The sequence below is a fragment of the Camelus bactrianus genome, chromosome 18, assembly GCF_048773025.1.
Source record: "Camelus bactrianus isolate YW-2024 breed Bactrian camel chromosome 18, ASM4877302v1, whole genome shotgun sequence".
NCBI lineage: Eukaryota > Metazoa > Chordata > Mammalia > Artiodactyla > Camelidae > Camelus > Camelus bactrianus.
In genome coordinates, this window is record NC_133556.1 from 22,708,558 (window position 1) to 22,732,528 (window position 23,971).

Here is a 23,971-nt window from a genome sequence, read left to right on the forward strand (position 1 = left end):
AAAGGTGGACTGTTAGCTGTTTTACCAGGTAACACAGCTTACAGTTAAAATGACACCTGAGCCACTGGTAAATTGCGTCTGGGCTGGAAGTTCTGTCCATGAGCTATGGACGCCTGAAGGGAAGCTGTAGCTTTGGGCGCCTCTGTGCCCTGACTCTTGCCCTTCAGAGGACCTTGGAAACAAAGCTGGTGAGGCTGCTGCTATAAGAGATGCTGGCTCCTCTGGGGTCTGGAGCATCTGCGCCAGGATGACCCAGTCCCATGTGAGTCCCTTTCTCTCACACCTGAGCTGTGACCTGGGAAAGAAGGGGGCAAATGGAGCAGCTCCTGGATGGCTGTGTGAGTGGCTCCCGATACAGCCCTACCTGCTGAGTTTCAGATCGTGTCCCCCGAGCGTTCTGAAGCTACGTGTGGCCTGTCCAGTCTCCTGAGTCCATATGTAGTGCTGAGGCTGCAGGAAGACGGCCTGGGGGCCTGCTCTTCCCGCTCCCCACCCTTAGGGTAGCCTTCTTCTTCTCCTGATGAGGTCAGACACTGCCCCCCGCCCCCATTCTGCCCTCTGCGCTGCTTCTGTTTTAACTGTGTTGTCTTATTTTCTGTACCTGGTTCTTTGACATCTGGGCCCTTGCTGACTGGAGGGAGTACCACTCCCAGGGTCAGACAGTCCCTAGAGATGCTAAGTGACCTACCTGAAAGCTTGCCTTTCACATGCAAACCAGCCAGTCGCATCACACCCCTGACCCCTCCTTTGCAGGGTTCTCAGGCTCTGGGCCACTGTCCTCTGTCCTAATCACCCCAGGGCCAGGAACCACATGGCCCAGCTCCGATGACCAGAGTCTACAAGAATTACTCCAACTAGCCAGTCCTAAGACTGTTTACCCTGCCTGACCCACCTGTGAGAACCACAGTACAAGCTCTTGCCTCTGGTTTCCCCGCCCATCCTGGTGATTCCCCACGTGGGCCCCCCATAGCATGGCGTGCCCCCTTGAGATCCCTCGAGATCTGTGAGTATAATAAACCCTCATCAGTGGCAGTCTTCTCTGACCTGTGGGCTTGCCACACCTGAATAATAACAAAACCTGTATTTTTACACACTTCTTCATGGCACTCATCATCACTAGCATTAAAAGATGAACCATGTAAGTCTTTGTTTAATTCTGTTCCCCAACTCAAACTCCACTCCCCAGAGAGCAAGCCCCCCCCCCCGCCCCCGTGGTTCACATCTTCTCAGTACTCAGCTCAGAGTGAGGCCCAGAGTAGATGCTCAATAAAGATTTGAAGACGTTTTGGGAGAATTTTCACAGTCATTCCAGGCTCACTCCTTCACCCTCTCACTTCTTCCCTCACACAATTACAGGGATTGCAGAGAGAGGATTGCAAGTAGAACTTAGCATTCAACAGGCTAGAAGGGGTCCACTGGGACCCCAGGGTTAGGACAAACTGGGGTCAGCCAGAGAACCGGGTTGGTGTCTGAGAGGCACACTGAATGCTGCAGGGGTCAGTCTAACACCCTGTCTAGCCCACGTCATGCCTCTGTCATCCTGGATTGCAATCCTGGCCCAGTCACTTACACGCCCTCTGGCTTTAGGCAGGTTGGTCAGTTGCTCTGTGCCTCCGTTTTCTTAGCTGTAAAATAGGGTCAATAATTCTGCATCTTATTGATTCTAGTCTCACTGTTTTTTCCCTCTTTTTTACTTCTGAAATCAGGACGTGTCTTATGTGTCTCAATTTAGTTGGCATTGATTTTTTTTCCTTAGGGATTCAAAAATAGGGAGTGTTTTATCCACAGCATTTCAGATTGAATGCAATATGGCAGTGTCTGTTCCCTACAGTTGTCTGATGTGCTGCGTTGCAGAAAATGGTGAAACTGCTCATTTATTTAGCGCAATGCCCAGGACACAGCACTCGGCAGATGACCACCATTACCATCATGAATCCCAGGTTTTGATGTAGTGTATTATGCATTGTTATTGTTCCAGGGCTCTAGGGATTTCAGAGTATTTTCATTTTTGTCCTCTCTCTAGATTCTCACAATGGCCCTGGGAGGTTGGCTTAGGAGATTTTATTAGTCCATTTTACAGATGAATGAAGTGAGGCCCTTTGATAAAGAAACCTGCCTCAGCCAGCAGGGGCAGCGTGGCTTAGACCCAGGCTTGCTGGGTGGCTGTCCTCTTGCTCAGTCCAAGCCGTGGGCCGCCCTGTCTTCGTGGACCTCCCTCCCTCCAGGGGTCTCCCTCCTGCCATGGGTCTCCCGGCCTCCAATGGCCTCCCTACCTGCCTCTCCTTGCCTCTGACTCAGGTCTCCATCTTCCTGCCCCTCCCAGGTGCTAGCTTTGTCCAGCAGCTCCAGAAAGGCCAGCGCCGTGGGGAACGTGGTCAACCTGGTGTCTGTGGACGTGCCGCGGCTGTCTGAGAGCATCACCTACCTCAACGGGCTGTGGCTGCCGCTCATCTGGATCGTTGTTTGCTTTATCTACCTCTGGCAGGTGTGCTGGGGGCAGAGGGAGCCAGGATTTGAGCTGAATCGTCCCCCTCCCCTTCCTTTCCTCCTCCCTCCGTCTGAACACCATGGGCTCATATAATGGGCAAAGTCTTAGATGAGTATGGCCTTCACTTGACCTTGGGCAGGATGCTTACCCTCTCTGGGCCTGTCTCCTTGACCTGTAAACTGATGATGGTGATGACACTGACACTTCTTGGGTATGATATTGGGGTACCAAGCAGGCAGATGAGGCATGTTTTGAAGTTACCAGTAGCCCTGGGGCACCAGCACCACCAACAGAAAGGACAGAGAGAGAACATTTAGGGCAAAGATTTTCTACCTAGGTTTCAAAAAGCATAAAGTGGGCATTGGGAAAAAAAAAAATCGAAACCTTTTCTGACTCCCTTACATCTACTTTGCAGTATAGGATTTTCTTTTTTTCCTCTCCTTTAAAAAACATTTTTAAAATGGAGGTACTGGGAATTGAACCCAGGACCTCCTGCACGCTAAAGTGCACTCTGCTACTAAGGTATAACCCCCATTTTCTTTTTTTTTTTTTTTTAATTTAAATCACAGATCTTGCAGTGGGATTGCCTACTAGTTGTAAAAATCTTCCTGTAAGTAACTTAATTTAGCCTCTCTGTGCCTCATTCCCTCTCAGCAAAGTAAGGATTGTAATTAACAAAAGTGCCCCTGCCCTTCAGTTGTTAAGGAGTTAAATGAGCTGACACCTGTCAAGCCTTTAGGTCCTGTCTGGGACACAGCTATACCCTATACCTTAACTGTCTTGTTGATTATTCATAGAGGTAGGGCAGTTTGTCTGAAGATCTTGGTCTGCTCTGCTCCAAGCATGGATGCCAGGCTCACAAACGTCTCTGTAAAGGACAAGATCATAGATACTATAGATATTGCTGGCCATAGGTCTCTCTCAAAACTCTGCCCTACTGCAAAAGCAGCCATCGTCAATACTAATCAAACAGTCCTGGTGGTGTTCCGTTATGGTTGCTGAAGTGTGAATTTCACCTAATTTTCACGTTACAAAATCTGCTTCGTTTGATTTTCTTCAATCTTCTTCCATCATTTAAAAATGGAAAAGCTTTGAACAACTTTTGTACAGCTCGAGGTCCGCACATAAACGGGTGGAGGGATCTGGCCAGGGTGCCGTGGCTTGTGGACCCCTGGTGGGTGTATCAGTGGTGTGTTGATTGAGTGTGGAATACTTCAAAATAACAGCTGTGTGTTTTCACTGCAATAGCGCCATGGCTACTACTCCCACCCACCCTGTAAGGGCACAGGGCCTGGATGCTTTCTAACTTGCTACCTTGTAGTCCAGGACCTAGCATCCAGCAGGTTCTCAGCAATCACATAAGTGTTAGCTGTTATTATTAGAAAGGGAGAGAGGGAGGAAGGACACTGGGGGAAATGCAGGGCAATTAATGCAGGTGGACCTAGGATCCAAGTGAATCTGCAGACCACACACCTGTCAATTTCTTGGCCTCATAGCAGATGGTCCCTGACATCAGAAAGTCACCATGAGATCCTGGTCAAGGGGGACGGGTTGGTATGGGGATTGCTACAGTTAACATTTGTAGCATTTTTGCCAGAGAGAGTTTAACCTTCTATTCGCGTTTCTTTGAATTCTCCCAGCCCTGGCTGTAGGCTGGTGTTTGCTTTCTGGGCACCTCTGCATTTAGCCACCAGGTGGCCCTATTGCTGCACAAATGAAACAAGCTGGTTTGCTAGGGTTTCAAGATTAGAAGATAGCATTTTTAAGGGCTGGAAGGGGAAACGGAGGCCCACGGATTGGAGAGGGGCTGGGGCTTGTCTAGAGAGTGCGCCCATTTGACCTCTGGAGGAATCTCAAATCACAGCCACTTAAAAGTCATTTATCCTATCTACCACCTTTCAGATAAATGGAAGAATTTCTTAGAATTAAGTATATCCCAAACATGGCATGGGACATACTTACACTAAAAACTCACTTGCTGTTTACGTATACTAAAAACTTATTTGCCGTTTATCTGAAATTCAAATTTAACTGGGCCAACAGTTAAATATGTTTATTTGCAGTTGAATATGTAAATCTGACGGCCCTTGCGGGGTTGGGGAGGGGGGATGAAATGGAGACTAGGATAGTAATTGATTGATTGTATGACATCAACACTTAAGTATGACAAGCAGTGAGAACAACTCTATTTCCATTTAATATGAGGAAACTGCCGCTTAGGGAGGGTAAGTGATTTGCCCAAGACCACACCGGGTAAGTGTAGACTCAGGACTTGAACCCAGATCCTGAGTCCAGAGGCTGACTTCACCATCCTCACCAGGCACAGCCCTGCCCACCTGGATGCCTGGGGTCTTGAGTCTGACCCCGCCCCCTACCCTGTCACGTGAGTTGCGTCATTAGGCCCCTCCCCCCACGTAGACGCACTCCTTCCGCAGGTAGCTCCTTCTAAGGAGCGTCCTGAGCCTTGGTCTCCCTGACACATTCCTACCTTAGAACCCAAGTCTGAGCCCTGCCCCCCAGTACTGACAGCTGGGCTCCTGGAGGTGTCTCGTGACATCCTGCCCTCTTTTGTCTCCAGCTTCTAGGACCCTCTGCCCTCACCGCCATTGCTGTCTTCCTGGGCCTCCTCCCCCTGAATTTCTTCATCACCAAGAAGAGGAATCACCATCAGGTTTGGCATTTGGAAGAAGGGACACTCCAGGCAGGGAGCGGGATGGGAGTGTAGGGTGCAGGGGGTGGGGAGCCTGGGACCGGCGCTGGTGCAGGGCAGTGGGGAGGGGAGGGGGCGCCTGGTGTGAGCGTGTGTACGTGTGTGCAGATTTTCCTTATGTCCCGTAACCGTTGGCTAACTAACACCTTCTAATTGATGATGTTGGTCAGTATTGTTCAACCGAAGTTCAGCTTGCCTGTGTTTACCTGTGTTACAGCAGAGTTGATGCTGCATCTCTCAAGATTAAAAAAATACCAAATGCATGAAATCGCAGTTATGTATGAGTGTGGGCTGATGAGCAGTTAGTCCATAAAGATGTCTTATTTAAGAGGAAAGTGTGGGTGATTTTAGGTGAGATGGTCCTGAAGTAAGAACCAGATGCCTGATAAAGTTCATCTGGAGAAACCCCCGCAGGTAATGGGCCCAGAGCGAAAAGAGGGACACCTGCTAAGTGGGTTGATGAATTCACGCGGCTTGCTGATTAAATTCCTGGTCTATTGGATATGATACACGTGTTGACTGGAAGTGATTTGACTTAATGTGCTATGTAAGATTAATAACATTATGTACCGTGTAATATCAGTACTATAATGTGCATGCTTAGATGCATGCGGCAGGTAGTTTGATGCATGGTTATTCATATGATGTACTATGTACGGATTGATGGATGTGGTCATACATAAAATGCACATATTACATAACCATTTGCTGGTAAAGGGTGCTGTTTTAATACTTGGATAGCACTTAAGGGCTCTGTGAATGTCCCATAGCAAAAAGTCAGGGAACAGTTAAAAGAATTTCAGTTTCAGGTACTGAGGGTGGAGCTGAAGCTTAGGGAGTTCCGGTCTTGGTCTCCTGGTTTACAAGACCAGGATAATATAATATACTACGAAGACACTTCATTTTAAGAGACGATTTTTCAGTGATGTTTGCTACTGAAATTAGCACTGGAATTAAAAGGAAATGTAAGATGGATGCTAGTTGTCCAATAACAATGAATGGGGGGTCGACTGGCTTTCCTCCAATTCAACTTAGTGTCCATGAGTCCGCTACTAGAATTTAGAATAGGCGTTGGCTAAGGGGTTGGAATATTATGCTCCATTGTTTAGGTGTGTGGAGTATTAGCATGAATGCTAGGATTAAAATGGAAAGGGTAAGGGCTAGCATGCCTCCTAGTTTGTTGGGAATTGATGGTAGGATTGCTTATGCAAATAGGAAACACCACTCCGGTTTACCGTGAGGGGGTGTATTGAGGGGGTGAGCTGGGGTATAATTGTCTGGGTGAGATGATCCTAGCAGATCGGGTGAAAACAGGACGTGTATTAATAGTCCTAGTACTACCAATGAAGCACCTAGAATATCTTTAATTGTGTAATAGGGGTGAAGTGGGACTTTATCTATGTCGGATGAGATTCCTGTGGGATTTTAGAGCCAGTTTTGTGAAGGAGTAAGAGGTGGACATCTGCTAAGTCTGTGATGATAAAGGGTGGAGTAAAGTGGGAAGCAAAGAATCGCACAAGGCTTGCTTTATCTACTGAGAAGCCACCTGAGGTTTATTCCACTAGGGTGGTGGCAATGTATGGAATTGCTCAGAGGAGGCTGGTGATGCCTGTGTGTCCTCAGGGTAATATGGAACCTATCAGTGCTATAACTACTGTAAACAAGAGGATAACTCCAGTATTCCATGTCTCTAGGAGAACACAGGACCCATAATATAAGCCTCATCCTACAGGAATGGAGGCTCCGTTTGCTTGTGGATGTTGTATAATTCACCTGTAGTTCTTGTCTCGAACAATGTGTGTAACTGATGAGAAAGCGGTCGCTGTGTCTGACATGTGATGCTTTGCTAGGAAGAACCCTGTTCAGATCTGTATAATTAGTCAGACGGCTCATAGGGAGCTAGAGTTTCATCAGGATGGAATATTTGATGGAGCAGGAAGATCGATCAATAAATGCGTCGTTAAGAGTTTTGATTAGTGGGTGTAACTTTCAGATGTTGATCATTAATGTTCTTATAGTTGAAATACGACAATGGTTTTCAAATCATTGGTCATGGTTAGATTCCGTGGACAAATAATGATCACACACATTTCGTTTATTTCAAGTACTATTTTTGTCTTTTGGTTGTTTTTTTTCTTCAAACCTTCACCTGTTTACAGCGGACTTGGATAGAGTGGTGGTGTTGGTGGTGGAACTGTGTTGAGTTTTGGCGGGTCGTTTTAATGGTGTTTTTAATTTATTTAGGAGGGATGGTGGTGGTATTTGGTTATACAATACCTGTGGCTACTAGGAAGTATCCTGAGGTTTGGGTTTCTAATAAAACCATGCAGGGAGCATTTCTTTCGGGATTGGTAATGGAACCTGTTATGGTTCTTTCTGTTTTGAAAGATGAAGAGGTGGGGATTGTGTTTCAGTTTACTGGAATAAGGGACTGGGCAATTAATGATACAGGTGAGTCTGGAGTTTTTAGTGAGGAAGCGGTGGGAATCGCTATATAGTTAGGGTAATTGGTGATCCTTACCAGCTGAGCCTTGCTTATTGGGGTAGTTGATACTTTGGCGATTACTCGTGGTAATTAAATAGTTATGCTTAGAGTTAGGGTGATGAGAAAAGAGAGGAAATATAGTTTGAAACCTTTTGGCCTGATACTAGAGTAGAAAATTTTATTTGCACAAGGGCCGTGGATTTTGGTAGGATATTTTGTAGTCAAACTATATCTAGTAGGAGTGATGCTGATTTTTGGCTTGCTGATACATTCAGATATGGTGAAAAGCGGTGTATAATAGTGGGGAAATATCCTACGAGGTTGGAGAATTTGCAGAAGCTTGACAGATAATTGAATTTTAGGTTTTGGGTAGTGAGATTAATTTCTTTTGGGGGGGGAGGTAGTTAGGTTTATTTATTATTATTGCTTTTTTAATGAAGTTACTGGGGATTGAACCCAGGACCTTGTGCATGCTAAGCACGCACTCGACCACTGAGCTGTACCGTCCCCCTGAGGTTAATTTCTAATGCTAGAATGAAGCCTAAAATAGTTACTGTGAAAGCAGCTGACTTTAGATACTAAGGTGTAGTTATTTGTGGAATTGTTATTGGGGGAATGCTGCTGGAGATGAGAAAACCAGCAAAGGTGTTTCCAACTAGTAAGTATTTGATAGCGTTAATTAGAAGGGGGTTGTTTTCAGTGATTACAATTAGTGTGGGAAAGCGAGGCGTCCTAGGGGTGCATTGAAGATACTGCGGATACCGCACACAGCCGTGAGGGAGGAGGCTCTGGTAGAAGACGTGTTGGTGGTTTCAGTAATAAGGTCTTTGTAATAAAAGCCTGTAAGGGGTGGTCTTCCAGTTAGTGCGGGGCTGCTGGTAATGAGGGAGGTTGTGATAAAAGGTATCGCTTTAAATAGCCTGTTTATTTTTTGGACGTCTTATACATCGATTAAGCTGTGACTAGTAGATCCAGAGCATACAAACAGGACGGCTTTGAAGGCGTGTGTGCAAATGTGGAGAAATGCCAAGTAGTGCTGATTAATACCGACTGTTACTCTCATGAGGCCTAGATGGCTTGAGGTGGCAACAGTTTTTTTGTTTTTTTTTTTTAAACTATCATTTTGGGTAAGTGCACAGATTGCTTTAAAGAGTGTGGTCATCGCTCCAAGGCATGGTGTCATAGTTTGAATGGTTTTATGATTTCCTATTAAAGAATAAGATGGAATGAACAGAAAAACACCTGCCACTGCTGTTGTGCTTGAGTGGAGGAGGGTGGGGACTGGAGCCTTATGTTCTGTTCTGGAGCCTTTTGTTGCTGAAGGGAGTCAAAGGTGGATGCGGAATTGGGCGGACTTTCCAGACGCAGCCAGGAGAAGTCCTATTCAGGGTGGGTTAGGGTAGTCTTGGGTAAGTATAAACATTTGTTGGAGGTCCCTTGTGTTTAGGTTAAATAAAAGTCAGGCTGTTGGTGTAACAAATCTGGTATCTCCAAGGTGGTTCCATAAGATTGCGTGGAGGACAGCTGTATCTGACCGTGTCATCATCCGATTAATAAAAAGGACGTCATCCCAACTCCTCATCCAGTGAAGAGCTGGAAGAGACTGTTGGCGGTGACAAGAATTAATGTTGTGATAAGGGATAGAAGTAAATATTTGGAGAATCGGTCGATGTTGGGATCTGAGTGTATAGATCATATTGAGAAGTCTGTAATGGGTCACGTGACGCGCAGTGCAGCTGGTACGGATACCTTTGAGAAATAGTCTATTTTGAAGCTAAGTGATAGTTTTAAAGTTTGGACTGTAATTCAGTGTCAGTTTGAGATAATTCTTACCCAGAATAAATAAATATTATTGTGGGAATTAGGCTGATGGTGAAGGTGCATGCGATAGTGCATTTTACGTAGGATGGATATAGATTCCTTTTGTAGATGTTGGAGGCGGTGATTATGAGCATTAGTGTGAATAGTGTGAGTAATGAGAAGGAGGCCAGTAGATTTATTACTGTTGTTTGGAGTTGCACCTATTTTTTGGTTCCTAAGACTAGCAGATTACTACTATTCTTTAAAAGCTTGAAAAAGCCATACTGTTAAATAGGGGGGGCATGAATTAGCAGTTCTTGCATACGTTTTTGGTAAATAAGAAGTTTTGGCCTTCTATTGCTAGATTCACAATCTAATGTTTTTTTTCTTAAACTATATTTACAGTTTATAAACCCCAAAATGACTTTGGGGTTGAGTGATGAGTAGAAGGGGTAACATGTGGAGAGCCATGAGGGCATGTTCTCGGGTAACGATGCTGTGATGTTGTTAATGTGATAAGTAGGTTTGCCTCATTGTGTCATGATTAATAGGTATCAGGAGTGTAGGGTGGTAATTATTATGTTAACTCCCATGAAAATGATGGTAATGTTAGATCATGAGAATGAGGATATGATTACAAGTAGTTCTCCCATTTGGTTGACTGTTGGGGGTAACGCTGGGTTCAGGCTTGCCAGCAGTCATCCCGTTGCTATGAATGGAAGGAACGTTTCTAAGGCTCGGGCTGGAATCACTGTTCGACTGTGAATGCGATCGCGGTTTGAGTTTGCCAGGCAGAATAATCTGGGTGATGCAAATCTGTGTGCGATTACTGGGGCCGTAGCCCCTCTGCAGTGTCACGGCGTGTAAACGAGGATTGCTCCAATTACTAGTGCTATGTGGCCGACTGAGGAATGTGCGATGAATGATTGTAGGTCTGTTTGATGGAGACAAATGGAACTGATTATAATTATTCCTCATAAAGATTGTATAAGGAATGGGTAGGCTATAAAGCCTGCTAGTGGATTTTAAATTGTTGTCGTCCGTAATGTACCATAGCCACCGAGTTTGGGTAAAACAGCCCCAGGGCCGTCGATCCTGCAATAGGACCCTCTCCATGCGCTTTGGGAGTCAGAGGTGAAGGTCTTACGGGGGTGTTTTTACCATGAAGGCTATAGTGCATGCTCGTTGTAGGAGAATATGCCATCAGAAGTTGGTATTATTCGAGTTCAGTATTGCATTATTAGAAAGCTGAGTGAGCCTGTGGTGTTCTTGGGTATATACGAACGCAACTAAGTGGCGGGAATCCTGCTAGCATGTAGAATAAAAAAGGCCTGCGTTGAGTCGTTCTGTGTGGTTACCTCATCGAGTAATTATAATTAGCGTTGAAACTAGTGTTGCTTCAAACAGGATATGGAATTAAATTAGCTCTGTTGCGGTACACGTGATGATTAAGAATATTTGCAGTACAATTAGTATAGTGATATATAGTTGTTTTCGGATTGTGGATTCTTTGGGCAGGTAAAATTGGCTGGTGGTAAGTATTAGAGGTAGCGGTCGTGTTGTTAGAGTTGATGGGGTGCTGATAGAAAGTCAGAAAAATACTAGTGAAAAATTAAGGCTATTATTGAAATGGTTGAGCAGAAGAAGGCTGGTGAGACTAATTAGTAGGCTGTGGGCTATAGAATTAATTCATTTTATATTATTTTTTGATAGTCAAGTTAGCAGTATTAATATAGCTGGGCTAATCATTTTTAGCATTGCAGTAGATTAAGATTTTGTACGTAATCAGTGCCATGTGTATTTGATGCTGTTACCAGTAAAGATTGTCCAAGTGCAGCCTCAGAGGCTGCGAATACTAGTAGAATATTTGGCATTATGCTGGCCAGAGTGAAGTGTGTATTTAAGTTTATTAGGGTTGCTATAACAAATAGTGATAATATTACCCCCTCTAGGCATAGTAGGGAGGATATTAGATGGACTGATATAGTAATAGTCCTATAAGAGGGGGAGAGGGTAGAGCTCAGTGGTAGAGCACGTACTTAGCGTGCACAAGGTCCTGGGTTCAATCCCCAGTACGGCCACTAAAATAAGTAAATTAAATAAACCTAATTACCTCCCCTCTCCTTACCAAAAAAAAAAAGTCCTATAAGGGATACTGTAAATGCTAAAGTAATATTTATACTGAAGGCACTTGATAATTATGAATTAATAATCTAATGAGTTGAAATCAATTATTTTTTTAAATTGAAGTACAGTCACTTACAGTGTGTCAGTTTCTGGTGTATAGCACAGTGTCCCAGACATGCATATACATACATATATTCATTTTCATATTCTTTTTTGTTAAAGGTTATTATAAGATACTGACTATAGTTCCCTGTGCTGTACAGAAGAAATTTGTTTTTTTAATCTATTTTTGTATATAGTGACTAACATTTGCAAATCTCAAACTCCCAAATTTATCCCTTCCTAACCCCTTTCCCTGGTAACCATAAGATTGTTTACTATGTCTGTAAGTTTCTGTTTTGTAAATGAGTTCACAGTGTCCATTTTTTCCTTTTTTTTAAGATTCCACATGTGAGTCACATCATATGGTATTTTTCTTTCTCTTTCTGGTTTACTTCACTTAGAATGATAATCTCTAGGTCCATCCATGTTGCTGCAAATGGCATTATTCTTTTTTATGGCTGAGTAGTATTCCATTGTATAAATATACCATAACTTCTTTATCCAGTCACCTGTTGATGGACATTTACGTTGCTTCCATGTCTTGGCTATTGTATATAGTGCTGCTGTGAACACTGGAGTGCATGTATCTTTATAAATTAGATGAAATCAATTATTTTTAGTTTAAGCTAATTATATTTAATCCGTTCAAGTCCTTTGAGTTCATTCTTAGGCTAGACTTATTGCTAACAGTGAAATTAAAAGTAATACTATAATGAGTATTGTTTTTAGGTGATTTGTTTGGGATGCTCCTGGTAGAGGCAGGAGAACGGCAATTTCTAAATGAAAGAGAAGAAATTTAATAGCAATTAAGAAAAATTTTACAGAAAAAGATAGGTGTGCTGATCCTATAGGGTCACACTCATAGGGGGCTTGTTTTTTCTTTATAAATATTTAGCTGAGGAAATCAGAGTGCAATGAATACAAGCAGTGAGGCTAATACTATATTTGTAAACAACACCAGTTTGAGATTTCTTCTTCTTATTCTTTTTCGGGCTATACCAAAACTGATGGATTGAAAAATCAGTTGTACTAATTAATACTAAAAGAACAAGAGCCTCATCAATAAATGGAGACATCAAGGGAAAATCATACTACCTCTACAAAATGTCAGTATCAAGCAGCGGCTTCAAATCCGAAACAGTGATTAGGTGTGAGGTGAAATTTTACTTGACGTAAAAGAAGCAAACTAGAAAAGTAGAGCCAATAATTACACGTAGGCCATGGAAGCCGTTGCTGTGAAGAATGTTAATCCCTATGCACCCTCTGAAATTGTGAAAGGTGCTTCGTAATATTCTGAGGCTCATAAGAATGTGAAGCAAGCACCGAGGGCGGTTGTGATAAAGAGGGCTTGAAGGATGTGTTTGCGATTACCTTCTGTTAGGCTGTGGTGGGTACTCTGGAGGCTCGTAGGACAGAGGTGTTAAGAAGTGGTACTTCTGATGGGTTTAGGGGGCAAATACCTGTTGGCAGTCAGCATCCACCTAATTCAGGTGCAGGGGCAAGGCCTGAGTGGTAGCAGGCTCAGAAGAAGCCAGTAAAGAAGAGGGCTTCTGGTGGACCATTCCATCAAAGTCCTTTTTGAACAGTTGGTGTACGGTGACCTTGCATGGTGCTTTCTTGGATGCTATTCCATCATCACTGGTATACCATTAGGGTGTAGGTCAGTAGGGCTAGTGATGGTACTCATATTGAATTAAAATGAAATCATATAACTAACCCACTAGTCATCAAAAGGGCTGAGGGCGCCCCTGTAAGAGGTCAGAGACTTGGGTTTAGTATGTGATACGCATGGGCTTGGTGGGTCATTATGTATTGTCGTGTAAGTAAAGGCTCACTAGTGATGTGAACACATAGGCCTGAATGAGGGCTGCAGCAAATTCAGGAATAATTAGTAAAATAAGGGTAATAACTGTAATGAAAGCTGTGGCAGTGCTAATATTTATCAGCACGAGGGTTGCTCCTCCAATTAGGTAAGTGAATTAATAGGTGGCCTGCTGTAATTAATACTGGCTGTTAATCGTACAGTGAGGACTATTGGTTGAATAAATAAACTGATGGTTTCAATAATTGCTGGCATAGAGGTAGGGAACTGGTGTTCCTTGGGGCAGAAAATGGGCTAGTGATGCTTTTGTCTTAAGGCAGAACCGTTATTACAGTTTCTGCTCATAGAGGGGTTGCCATGACTAAGGTGGTTTTTTTGTTTTGGGGGGGTGGTTTGTATACATGTCCACATCAACAAGAGAAAGGACAAAAATCACATGATCATCTCAATAGATGCAGCAAAGGCATTTGATAAAATTCAACACCCATTTATGATAAAAACTCTAACCAAAGTGGGTACAGAGGGAACATATCTCAACATAATAGAAGGTATTTCTGACAAACCTACAGCCAGCATAATACTCAGCAGTGAAAAGCTGAAAGCCGCCTTGTGCCCAAGTTTACTGAGAATTGTGGGGGTAAATGAGTGTGGTAGAGGCCTGGTAGGTTTGTTGAGCCAATAAATAGAATGAGTGATATAAGTGCTAATGCTCACGTTTGTCCTTTAGAGTGATGGTTAGCTATTATTTGTTCTGATGTGTGTTGAATTAATCATTGTGGGATAGAAATAAGATGATTACTGATTTAGTCAATTAGATGTAGGGAATAATATACTCGGGAATATAATGATTAAGACTATAAGGATGGGGAGGTACAGCTCAGTGGTAGAGCACATGCTTAGTATGCATGAGGTCCTGGGTTCAATCCTGGGTACCTCCATTAAATATAAATAAATAAATAAACCGATTACTTTCCCCACCAAAAAAAAAAAATTTTTTTTTAAAGACTACAATATGGAGTCCTGTTATGGTTGGTATAATGAAAGGTAAATAAATTTTTGTCATTTTGTTTCTGAAGGGGTAACTTGTTGTATTTCATTTGATTTTAGTTCTGGATTTGATATATAAGTATATTTTGAAATTTTTAGTTGAAATACAGTGAATAGGGTTAGGATTATTGATACAATGGTAATAAATCATGTTGATGTATCTAGCTGTGGCATATTATTAAGGGGAGATTTACACTCCCATTTGTTGACTTTAAAATTTAATGCTATTTACCTTCTTAATGAATTTAGGCTCTAGATGCAGATCATTTTTCAAAATATTTTAATGGTACTAATTCGAGGACAATGGGCATAAAGCTATGATTGGATCCACAAATTTCTGAGCGTTCTCTGTTAATACAGACAGACCTGGTTGTGTTGACATTGGCATTATTTGATTCGGGCACCCTGGAACCACATCTGTATTTAAGCCTAGTGAAGAGATGGCTCACAAGTGCAAGACATCTTTGAATGAGACCAGTATTTGGATTCTTATTTCTATTGGTAGTTCTCCTCAGTTATCTACTTCTAGTAATCATAATTCTCCTGGTATTGGGTCTGATGTTGGCATCACGTAGGAATCAAAGTTTAAGTCTTCCTAGTCTGTATATTCACAGCTTGAGTAACATTGATGGCCTATTGTTTTTCTAGTTAAAGAAGGATTATTGATTTCATCTGTTATGTAAAAGATTTGTAATGGGGATGGCAATTAGGATTAAGATAATAGCTGGTAAAATTGTTAAGATTGTCTCAATCTCTTGTGCATCTACAGTACTTGTGTGTGTTAACTTAGTTGTTTGCATGAGTGAAGTAATACAGAGAACTAGAGAGCTGATTGAAAATATGATTATTAGCGTTTGGTCATGAAAGTGTAATAATTCATCTATGATGGGTGATGTTGCATCTTGGAAGCCTAGTTGAAAAGGGGATGCCATAGAGGTATATAGAATTTTCACTTATGACTTGACTTTGACAAAGTTATGTAAATTTCTACAACTGCCTCTTTTATCGAGAAGGGCATAATGGTTATGCTGTTGGCTTGAAACCAACTGAAGGGAGTTCAGTTCCTCCCTTTCTTATTTTAGGTTGATGTAGGTGGGCTTTTCAGACGTATGATATGGTGGAGGGCTTCTGTGTAATCATTCCACATGAGTGGTAGTCAATCCTACTGTTAGGACTTCTCGCTTTGTTGTGAATGCTTCTCATACGATGGAAACTATCAGTATTACTGCTGTTAATGAAATAAATGAGCCTATGGATGAAATAATATTTCATGTTGTATATGCAATCCGGATAGTCAGAATATCGTCATGTATTCCAGAAAGGCCAAGGACGTGTTGTGGGAAGAAGGTTATGTTTACACCCACCAATATAATTATGAAATGAATTTTTTTCTCATGTTGAGTTACATGTATAACCCGAGAATAGTGGAAATCGATGTACAAAGCCCCCTGTGATGGCAAATACAGCTCCTATTGGTAATGTGAAGGAAAAGCCCGGCTGGGCTAACAAGCTAAATCACAAATCTAAGTGTAACAAGTGTCGGATTACTGATCTGAGTTCTGCTGGGCTAACTCATAAATCTAAGTTAATAAGTGTCAGTTTGCTGATTCCCTGTTCATGTTTTTGCTAGCCAGCTGGATTTTCAAAGAGACCTATCTGGCCTTGAAATGTTGATTTGCTGCCTCACTGCCTCTACTTTTGTGATAATGATGTTGCTAAAGCTGTTCCATGCCTATTGGCCGAATACCCCAAGCTTGTACTTAACCCTATAAAACCTCATGCGCACGTCTTGGAGGTGCTCAGAGCTTCGGAGCAGAAGCCCCTCTGAGCCCGCCAGTGTAATAAATCTGAGTACTCCAACCCTCCGAGTGGTGCTTGTTTCTTGGCTGGCCTGTCGTTTCCGTAACAGTAAGACATAGTGGAATTGCGCTGCTACAAAATACATGTCTTGAAGGATGAAATCTAGGGATGAGCTGGCTAATGCAATGCCTGTTAAACCTCCTACTGCGAAAAGGAAAATAAAGCCTAAGACCCATAATATAATGAGAGATCACTAGATATTGCCTCTGTGAAGGGTTGCTAGTAAGCTAAATACATACTGTAGGAATGTCTATAATTATAGTAGCTGATGTGAAGTGTGCTCATGTGCTAATGTCCATGCCTACTGTGAACCTGTGAAACCAACTGAAGAGAGTTCGATTCCTTGTGATTTATTATTGTATGTGATGAGCTCATACAGTAAACCCTAAAAAGCCAATAGATATTGTAACTCACACCACGTCTGTATATCCAAAAGGTTCTTTTTTTTTTTTTTCCTGAATAATGGGTCACAATATGTGAGATTATTCCGAAACCAGGTAGAATAAGAATGGAAACCTCGGGGTGTCCAAAGAATCAGAATAAATGTTGATATAGAATAGGGTCTCCTCCCCCTGCAGGATCAGAAAGGGTTGTATTCAGACTTTGATCTGTTCAGTAGCATAATGTCGACTGAAATAAAATGCACAACCTAAAAGTTGAGAGTTATGTTTTATTCGGCAGACTTCCTGAGGACTGGAGCCCAGAACACAGCCTCTCAGATCACTCTAAGGGACTGTACCAAAGTGGTAAGGTAGAAGCCAGGGTATATAGGAGTTTTTGCAACAAAGACCGAGTAATCTGAACATCAAAAGATTACTGTTAGAGAAAACCAGATACCTCAAGTTAAGGAATTTAGCGCCTCTCTATGTATGGGAAGGTGCAAAGGTCTGGGCTCATGGAAATCATTCCTTTGCTGTGCACCTAGCTGCCTAGGGCCAGTATTCTGTTCTTTCACATTCTGAGTCCCTCAGGGTGCATGGTTGGGGGTGGCATCAGAGGCAGGGCGGGGCTGCCTGCTTGTCTGCATCCTGCGTTCCCTCTCGCTGACTGCAGTGGGGTGGTATGTGTGGCTGATGACTTGATGGCCACAGCACCCTCTGTTTACTGATACGGCTGGCAGTACTTTTCATTCACAATAGTAATTCCGGTTGCTGGCACTGGGAGTGGTAGTATTAATAGCAAAAAATACAAATGCATGAGCTGTTAAAACTGTATCGAAGATTTGCTCATCCCCCTGTTGCTCCAGGCTGACCCAGCTCAGCAGGGATCTAAGCAGGCTTAGGCTTAGGGCAGTGCCTGCTATGCCACTCAAGAACCAAACAGCAAATACAGGGTTCCACTATCTTTGTGATGTGTTGAGAATAATCAGCGGTTTAAGAACGTAAGTGGAATGGCTGAGTAAGCTTTAGACTGTAAATCCAAAGACAGAGGTTAAGCCCTCTTTTTGCCAAGTCCTGTGGTGAATTAACAGATTGAATTGCAAATTCAAAGCAGCAGCTCCAATTCCATCGGGGCTTTTCCCACCTTTTTTTTTTTTTTTTCCTGACGGCCAGAGAAGTAGATTGCAGCCAATTGACTAGGGTATTTAGCTGTTAACTAAAATTCCATGGGGGTGTAATCCTGCCAATCTAGTGAGGATTTAGCTTAAAGTGTTTCATGTCCATTCGGTTGATGTAGGGTAGAATCTTGCCATCCTTAATGGGCAGGAATTAAGTAAATTATACTTGCTTAGAGCTTTGAAGGCTCTTGGTCTGGTTTAACCTAAATTCCTAGTCCAGTACTGAGAGTACTGGTGCTAAGGGTAATGGTAGTGTAGCAGTTACTACTAGTACTGGCAGTAGAATTAATCGTTTTGCGTATCAAACTGTCATTTTATTTTCGTATTCTTTATTGAGGGAAGCATGGTTAGTGTGCTGTGGCATATGTTAGTCGTATATAAAAATATAAGTTAAGTAGTGCTGTAATGGCTATTAGTGTGGGTAGAATAATGCTATAATTTCTTGTTATTTCTTGAATAATTACTCTTTTAGGCATAAATCCTGATTGTGGCTGGGAGACCTCCTGTTGATAACATGACAGTCAGAATTGAGGCTGTGATAATGGGCATTTTGTTTCCTAGATGAGACCATGATAGCATGGTTGTGGCTGAGCTGTGGACGAATGGTAGGAACAGAGCGTTACTGTGATAAGAGCTAGTAAGTATAGGATTGTTACGGTGGGATTACGCAGCATGATGCCTGTTGTTCATCCTCGGTGGGCAGTTGATGAGTCGGCTGTAATTGTTCGTAATTGAGTTTGGTTTTTCCACCTCATCCTCCAATTATAATGGAAGGGATGGTTATTGTTAATCGTACATGTAGGCGGATGGGTGGTAAAATTTAACAGAGTGCTGATAGAGGTGCAGGTTTTTGTCATGTTAGTAAGATTAGATTATATGTATTACTTCGGGCACTCGAAAGGGGCTACTCCTAAAGCCGTTGTTATCAGTGTCGATGCTGTTGGGTTAAAGACGTCTGTGATAGTTCATTGGCCGGAGTGAAGTAAACTAACAACGATTGCTGTCATGAGTAGTATTGATGTGGTAGCTTGTGTTAAATACTCAGTGCATCCACTTCTATGGCTCTTGGGTTAGTTTTTTTTTTTTTATTAAAATGGGATAATGGCTAACATATTCATTTCAAATCCGATTCAGATAAGTCATCAATGAGCTTACTATTACGATTGTGGTTCCGGAAATAATAGTGGTTAGCATAATTAGAAAGACGTCTGGATTTATTAGCACAGGAAGGAGGTGAGCCACCATTCTTTGGGTATGAGCCCAATAGCTTATTCAGCCAACCTTTTGGAATAGTGTGTAATATGGTAGCATGAAGAATTCTGAATTCTTAGGGGTAGGTTCAATTCCTATCATTTTAGAAATAAGAGAGCTTAAACCTCTGTAATTTACTCTATCAAAGGAACTCTTTTGTCAGACGTATTTCTTATGTCTGTGGCGGGGGGGTACTTGATGTTAGGATGGGTGATCCGATGTTTCACATACATAGGGCTAATACTAGTGGTAGGAAATTTTCTCATAATAAACGTGTGAGTTGATCCTGTTGGAATCGTGGGTAGGATGCTCGAATTCATAGGCAGGACACTGTCAATAGAAGCATTGTAACGAGGAAGTTGGCCATATGCAGTTCTGGTGTGTGAGGATTAGGAGACGCTCCGAAGAATAAAATCGTGGTGAAGATATTTATTATGATAGTGTTGGCATGTTCTGCGAGGGAAAACCCGGCAGTCGGACCTGTTGCCTATTCTTTGTTGACTCCAGATACTAACTCTGATTCCCCTTCTGTCAGGTCCAGGGGGGCTTGACTAGTTTGTGCTTGGGTAGAGATAAAGCATACAATGGCTGGGAGTCAGGCTGGGAAAAATCGTTCTTAGGTGTTCTTGTGATTAATGTTGAAAGTGTAAAAGGTCCATTGATGAGAAGCACTGATAGCAGGGTGATTGCTAATGTTGCTTCCTATGAAATTGTTCGTGCTGCTGCTCGTTGGGCCCCTGGTAGCGCGTATTAGAGTTGGATGCTCACCCAGATCGCAGGATGGAGTAGACGGCTAGGCTTGACATAGCGAGTATAAATAACAGCCCTGAGTTTATGTTGATGAGAGGGTAGGGTAAGTGGGAGGGGAGTTCATGGGTTAGGGCTAAGATTGGTGCAGTGATAAATGTGGAGATGGAGGATGTGGCTGGTCACAGTGGTTCTTTGGTGAATAATTTAATTGCGTCGGCAATAGTTTGTAGTAGCCAAAGGGTCCTACAGGGTTGGGTCCTTTCCAGAGTTGCATTTAGCCTAGGACTCTTCATTTAATCAGTGTGAGGAGGACCCCAGCTAGGAGGATTGGGACGAAGAGTGAGAGAGTGTTGGTTATAAACATTTTCTTAGGGAGAGGAGTTGAACCTCTGATAACTGCATAAAACTTCAACCTTTATTACTGCGCTCTGCCACCCTAACCAGCCCCACTCTGGGGCAGGGGCGTCTTTGCTCTTGCTGTTCTCTCTGCCAGGAGCACCCTCGCTCCCCTCCCGTCCACCTACTGCAGCGCACCTCCTTTGCCTACCCTGTTTGTTGTCACTTTGTCACCTGCTGGGGGACACACCTGGCTCTTCCTTGTGTTGTCTCTCTCATCAGACTCAGAGCTTCCCAGCCGCAGGGACGCTCACTGATGTCATCTCAGCTTTTAGAATCGTGCTTGGCACACAGAGGTGCCCAGTAAATACCTATGACCTAATGGAGGTGGGGAGGGAGGGAGGTTGGTCTCACAGAGACTGTTTCTCTGGCCTCCCGTTGGGCCTCCCTAAGACATTGTCCACACACCTGCCCCCTGACGATGCCCCTCCATGGTGAAGCATGGTGGCCCCCAGACTCTTCTGCCTGACTTCAAGTCCCAGCGTGATCCAGCCCAGTGCCCTCGTCTTAGCCCCATCCCCTCCTCTGACCACACTGGACGTCCTCCCCATCATGACCCCCTCCATCCACTCATTCTCTGCTTGCTCAGCACCTCCTCGTCATTTAAAATGTAACTTGGGTCACCTCCACCTCCAGGAAGCCTTCCAGGCGGCACCACACCCAGGCTGGTTCAGGTCTCCACTTCTTCCCTGGGCTTTGGGGGCACCTTCCACCACCCGAGATGAGGGCATAAGAGGGACGGGAGGGAGGAGGCTCCTGCAGAGGACTGGGTGCAAGATGACTGTGGTTTGGACCAGGACTATAGGGACAGAGATGCTGAGAGAAGACAGTTGGGGCCTGGTTTGGACATAGAATCAGCAGGATTTGGTGAAGGGGGAATGTGGCAGGAAGGAGAATTCTAGACTTGTCCCTATCCTCTCCTCTCTTCTTTCTTCCGGTCCCAGGAAGAGCAAATGAGGCAGAAGGATGCTCGGGCGCGGCTCACCAGCTGCATCCTCAGGAACGTGAGGACGGTCAAGTACCACGGCTGGGAGGGAGCCTTTCTGGACAGAGTCCTGCGTATCCGGGCCCAGGAGCTGGGCGCCTTGAGGACCTCCAGCCTCCTCTTCTCAGTGTCTCTTGTGTCCTTCCAGTTGTCCACATTTCTGGTGATGTCACTCTGGTCTCCTTGCAGAGCGTGGGCTGGGGGAGGGAGTGCTGGGGCCGGGGGATGACGGCTCCCCATATAGGATCACAGGGTCACCATCACACCAAGTGACCATCACACTGACCATCACATAGAGGGACTGTCACAGCAAGTGACCATCATTTCAACGGCACCTAGAACCAAAACACCACGAAGCCCAGGACAGGAACCACCCCCTAGCGACATCTGGAACCGCAGTACCTAGAGCCCTGGAGTGCTGCTGATACCCGGGGTTCCCCAGAGTCATCCTCCCAGAGATTCTAGTCACAAGTCTCACCTATGTCTAGAACCACAGAAATGCTACCAAGATGGAAAACTGTGATGTCCCTCAATGCCTGGAACCAAGAGTTTCTGATACTTAGAAACAACTCCATCAACAGCAGAATTTGGGGGGAGATCTGGGTGGAGGGGAACCCATTCCAACATGGCAGGCGTGGCCACATGGACCCTTGGAGATACAGCGGCTGGCCTGCCTTCCCTGGCCACGCTTAGCCGCTCAATGTTACCACCTGTGTCTCCCACCCAGGTGGCACTGGTTGTGTTTACTGTCCATACTCTGGTGGCCGAGGAAAGTGCCATGGACGCCGAGAAAGCCTTCGTGACTCTCACAGTTCTCAACATCCTCAACAAGGCCCAGGCCTTCCTGCCCTTCTCCATCCACTCCGTCGTCCAGGTGAGGCAGCGGGGAGGGGACGCTGGCCTGCAGGAGCCTTGCAGGGATGCAGAAGGCTGTGCTGGAGCAATGGAGCGGAGTGGGGAGAGAGGTGGGAGGGCGGAGGAGCAGGGAAAGACACCAGCAGACATCCTCAACATAGGCAGCCTCACGGACCCAGCAACTCCCTGTGCAGAAGTTCATTCTGGTTCCCTTTTTATACAGATCAGTTTCACTTCATTTCTCTTCCTTCACTGTCTCAATTTACATTGTGCCTCCTTGGTTGTGATGAAAATGAGAAGTCAGTTGTCTACCTGAGCCATTCATATCTGGGTTTTTTTTGTATACATGTCTATTTTATTGAAGTATAGTCAGTTTACAATGCTGTGTCAATTTCTAGTGTACAGCACAGTGCTTCAGTCATACGCGAACATGCATGTATTCATTTTCATATTCCTTTTCACCATAAGTTACTACAAGATGTTGAATATAGTTCCCTGTGCTGTATGGTATAAACTTGCTGTTTATCTATTTTGTATATATTAGTATCTGCAAATCTTGAACTCTCAGTTCACCCCTTCTATGTTTGTTTTCTATGTCTGGGAATGTTTCTAAGCCATCCCTATTTGAATGCTCACCTCTTTCATCCCTGAAGATGGGTTTGGGGCTGGGAGTGGAGAGAGCGCCCCCAGGTGGATAAAGATTGGAATCATTCCTGATAAAGGCCAGATGACGCTATGGGAAAAGCCACCATCTGCTTCCTGGGTCTGGTCTGCAGAATGGCAGCTGGACCTGTTATCAGATAGAGGGACCCCCAAATTGGAAGATTCCCCCAAATGTGTGGGTTCTTGCCCGCTGACTGAGAAAGGATTCTCAACAGAGACAGAGAGACAAACTGAATCAAAAAGAGCAGTTTTTATTGCTCAGAGAGAGAGAGGAAAAGAAAACATGCGTGTGGGGAGCCGTCAGCCAGGTGGCTGGTAGAGACGGCTCCAGCCCTTGATGGGGCCGCGGGGTCTTTTATTGGAAGGCTCAGCCGTCATTGTCTTCACTCCCGTGGTGCCAATCATCTTCTACCAGTGGCTCTTCTCTCCCCTGGAGCTCAGCCCTGAAACAGAAACTTCAGGGGGAGAGAGATAACAAAGAAAGAGATACTGGGGTATGTCCTTGGATTTAGCCAGCAGTTGTGGGACATAAATTGTCCTGTTGTAGGACTATGTCCTTGGAATTAAGGAGCCAGCTGTGGGATAAGAGAAATGCCCTGCCTTTCATCAGCCTGGCACTTGCTTCCCCTTGTGAATCAGCCAGGGTCAGTAAGCCTGCCTGATCACCTCTCCCAGCTCCTTCCAGTTATGCTAACCAGGAGCCAGGAGGTATGGGGTCACCACCTCTGTTGTCACCAACCCCACGTGCAACATTTTCCATGACCTGGAAGGCTTTGTGCTGGTGCCTTATAAATGCATGGGGATTGGTAGGTAGGAAGCTTTCCCACCGTCTTGAGACACCCAACACCCGAAGTCTGAGTTTTTGTATTTTGGTTTTGTTTTTGCTCTTCTGGTGTGGATGACTTGGGACTTTGGTGTCCCCAGGCCCGGGTGTCCTTTGACCGCCTGGCCACCTTCCTCTGCCTGGAAGAAATTGACCCTGGGGCCGTGGACTCAAGTCCCTCCAGATGTGGTGAGTGCTGAGTTCACCAGAAGGGGTGTGGGAGGGATGAGGGGACCAGCAGGGCTCCCC

General features: G+C 44.3%; 1 protein-coding gene and 3 pseudogenes across 4 annotated transcripts in view; 1 reads left to right on the top strand and 3 right to left on the bottom strand.

Moving 5' to 3' along the window:
• The window catches only part of ABCC6 (ATP binding cassette subfamily C member 6), a 68,608-nt gene that overhangs the window by 15,298 nt on the left and 29,339 nt on the right, over positions 1 to 23,971 (top strand). For 3 of the 4 annotated variants that reach the window (XR_012500347.1, XM_010961094.3, XM_074346287.1), the window contains 5 exons: positions 2,324 to 2,485; positions 5,067 to 5,159; positions 21,341 to 21,544; positions 22,109 to 22,255; positions 23,824 to 23,911. Coding sequence is in view for 3 of the 4 variants with exons in the window: in XM_010961094.3 (XP_010959396.2) it covers positions 2,324 to 2,485; positions 5,067 to 5,159; positions 21,341 to 21,544; positions 22,109 to 22,255; positions 23,824 to 23,911 (694 nt within the window). In the remaining variant the exon portion in view is untranslated. The remainder of the gene's footprint in view (positions 1 to 2,323; positions 2,486 to 5,066; positions 5,160 to 21,340; positions 21,545 to 22,108; positions 22,256 to 23,823; positions 23,912 to 23,971) is intronic. The other variant, XM_074346288.1, reaches the window with a different exon arrangement.
• Positions 5,968 to 7,202, bottom strand: LOC141573906 (cytochrome b-like; annotated as a pseudogene).
• On the bottom strand, positions 12,631 to 13,518 carry LOC141573907 (cytochrome c oxidase subunit 3-like; annotated as a pseudogene).
• On the bottom strand, positions 18,926 to 20,364 carry LOC141573955 (NADH-ubiquinone oxidoreductase chain 1-like; annotated as a pseudogene).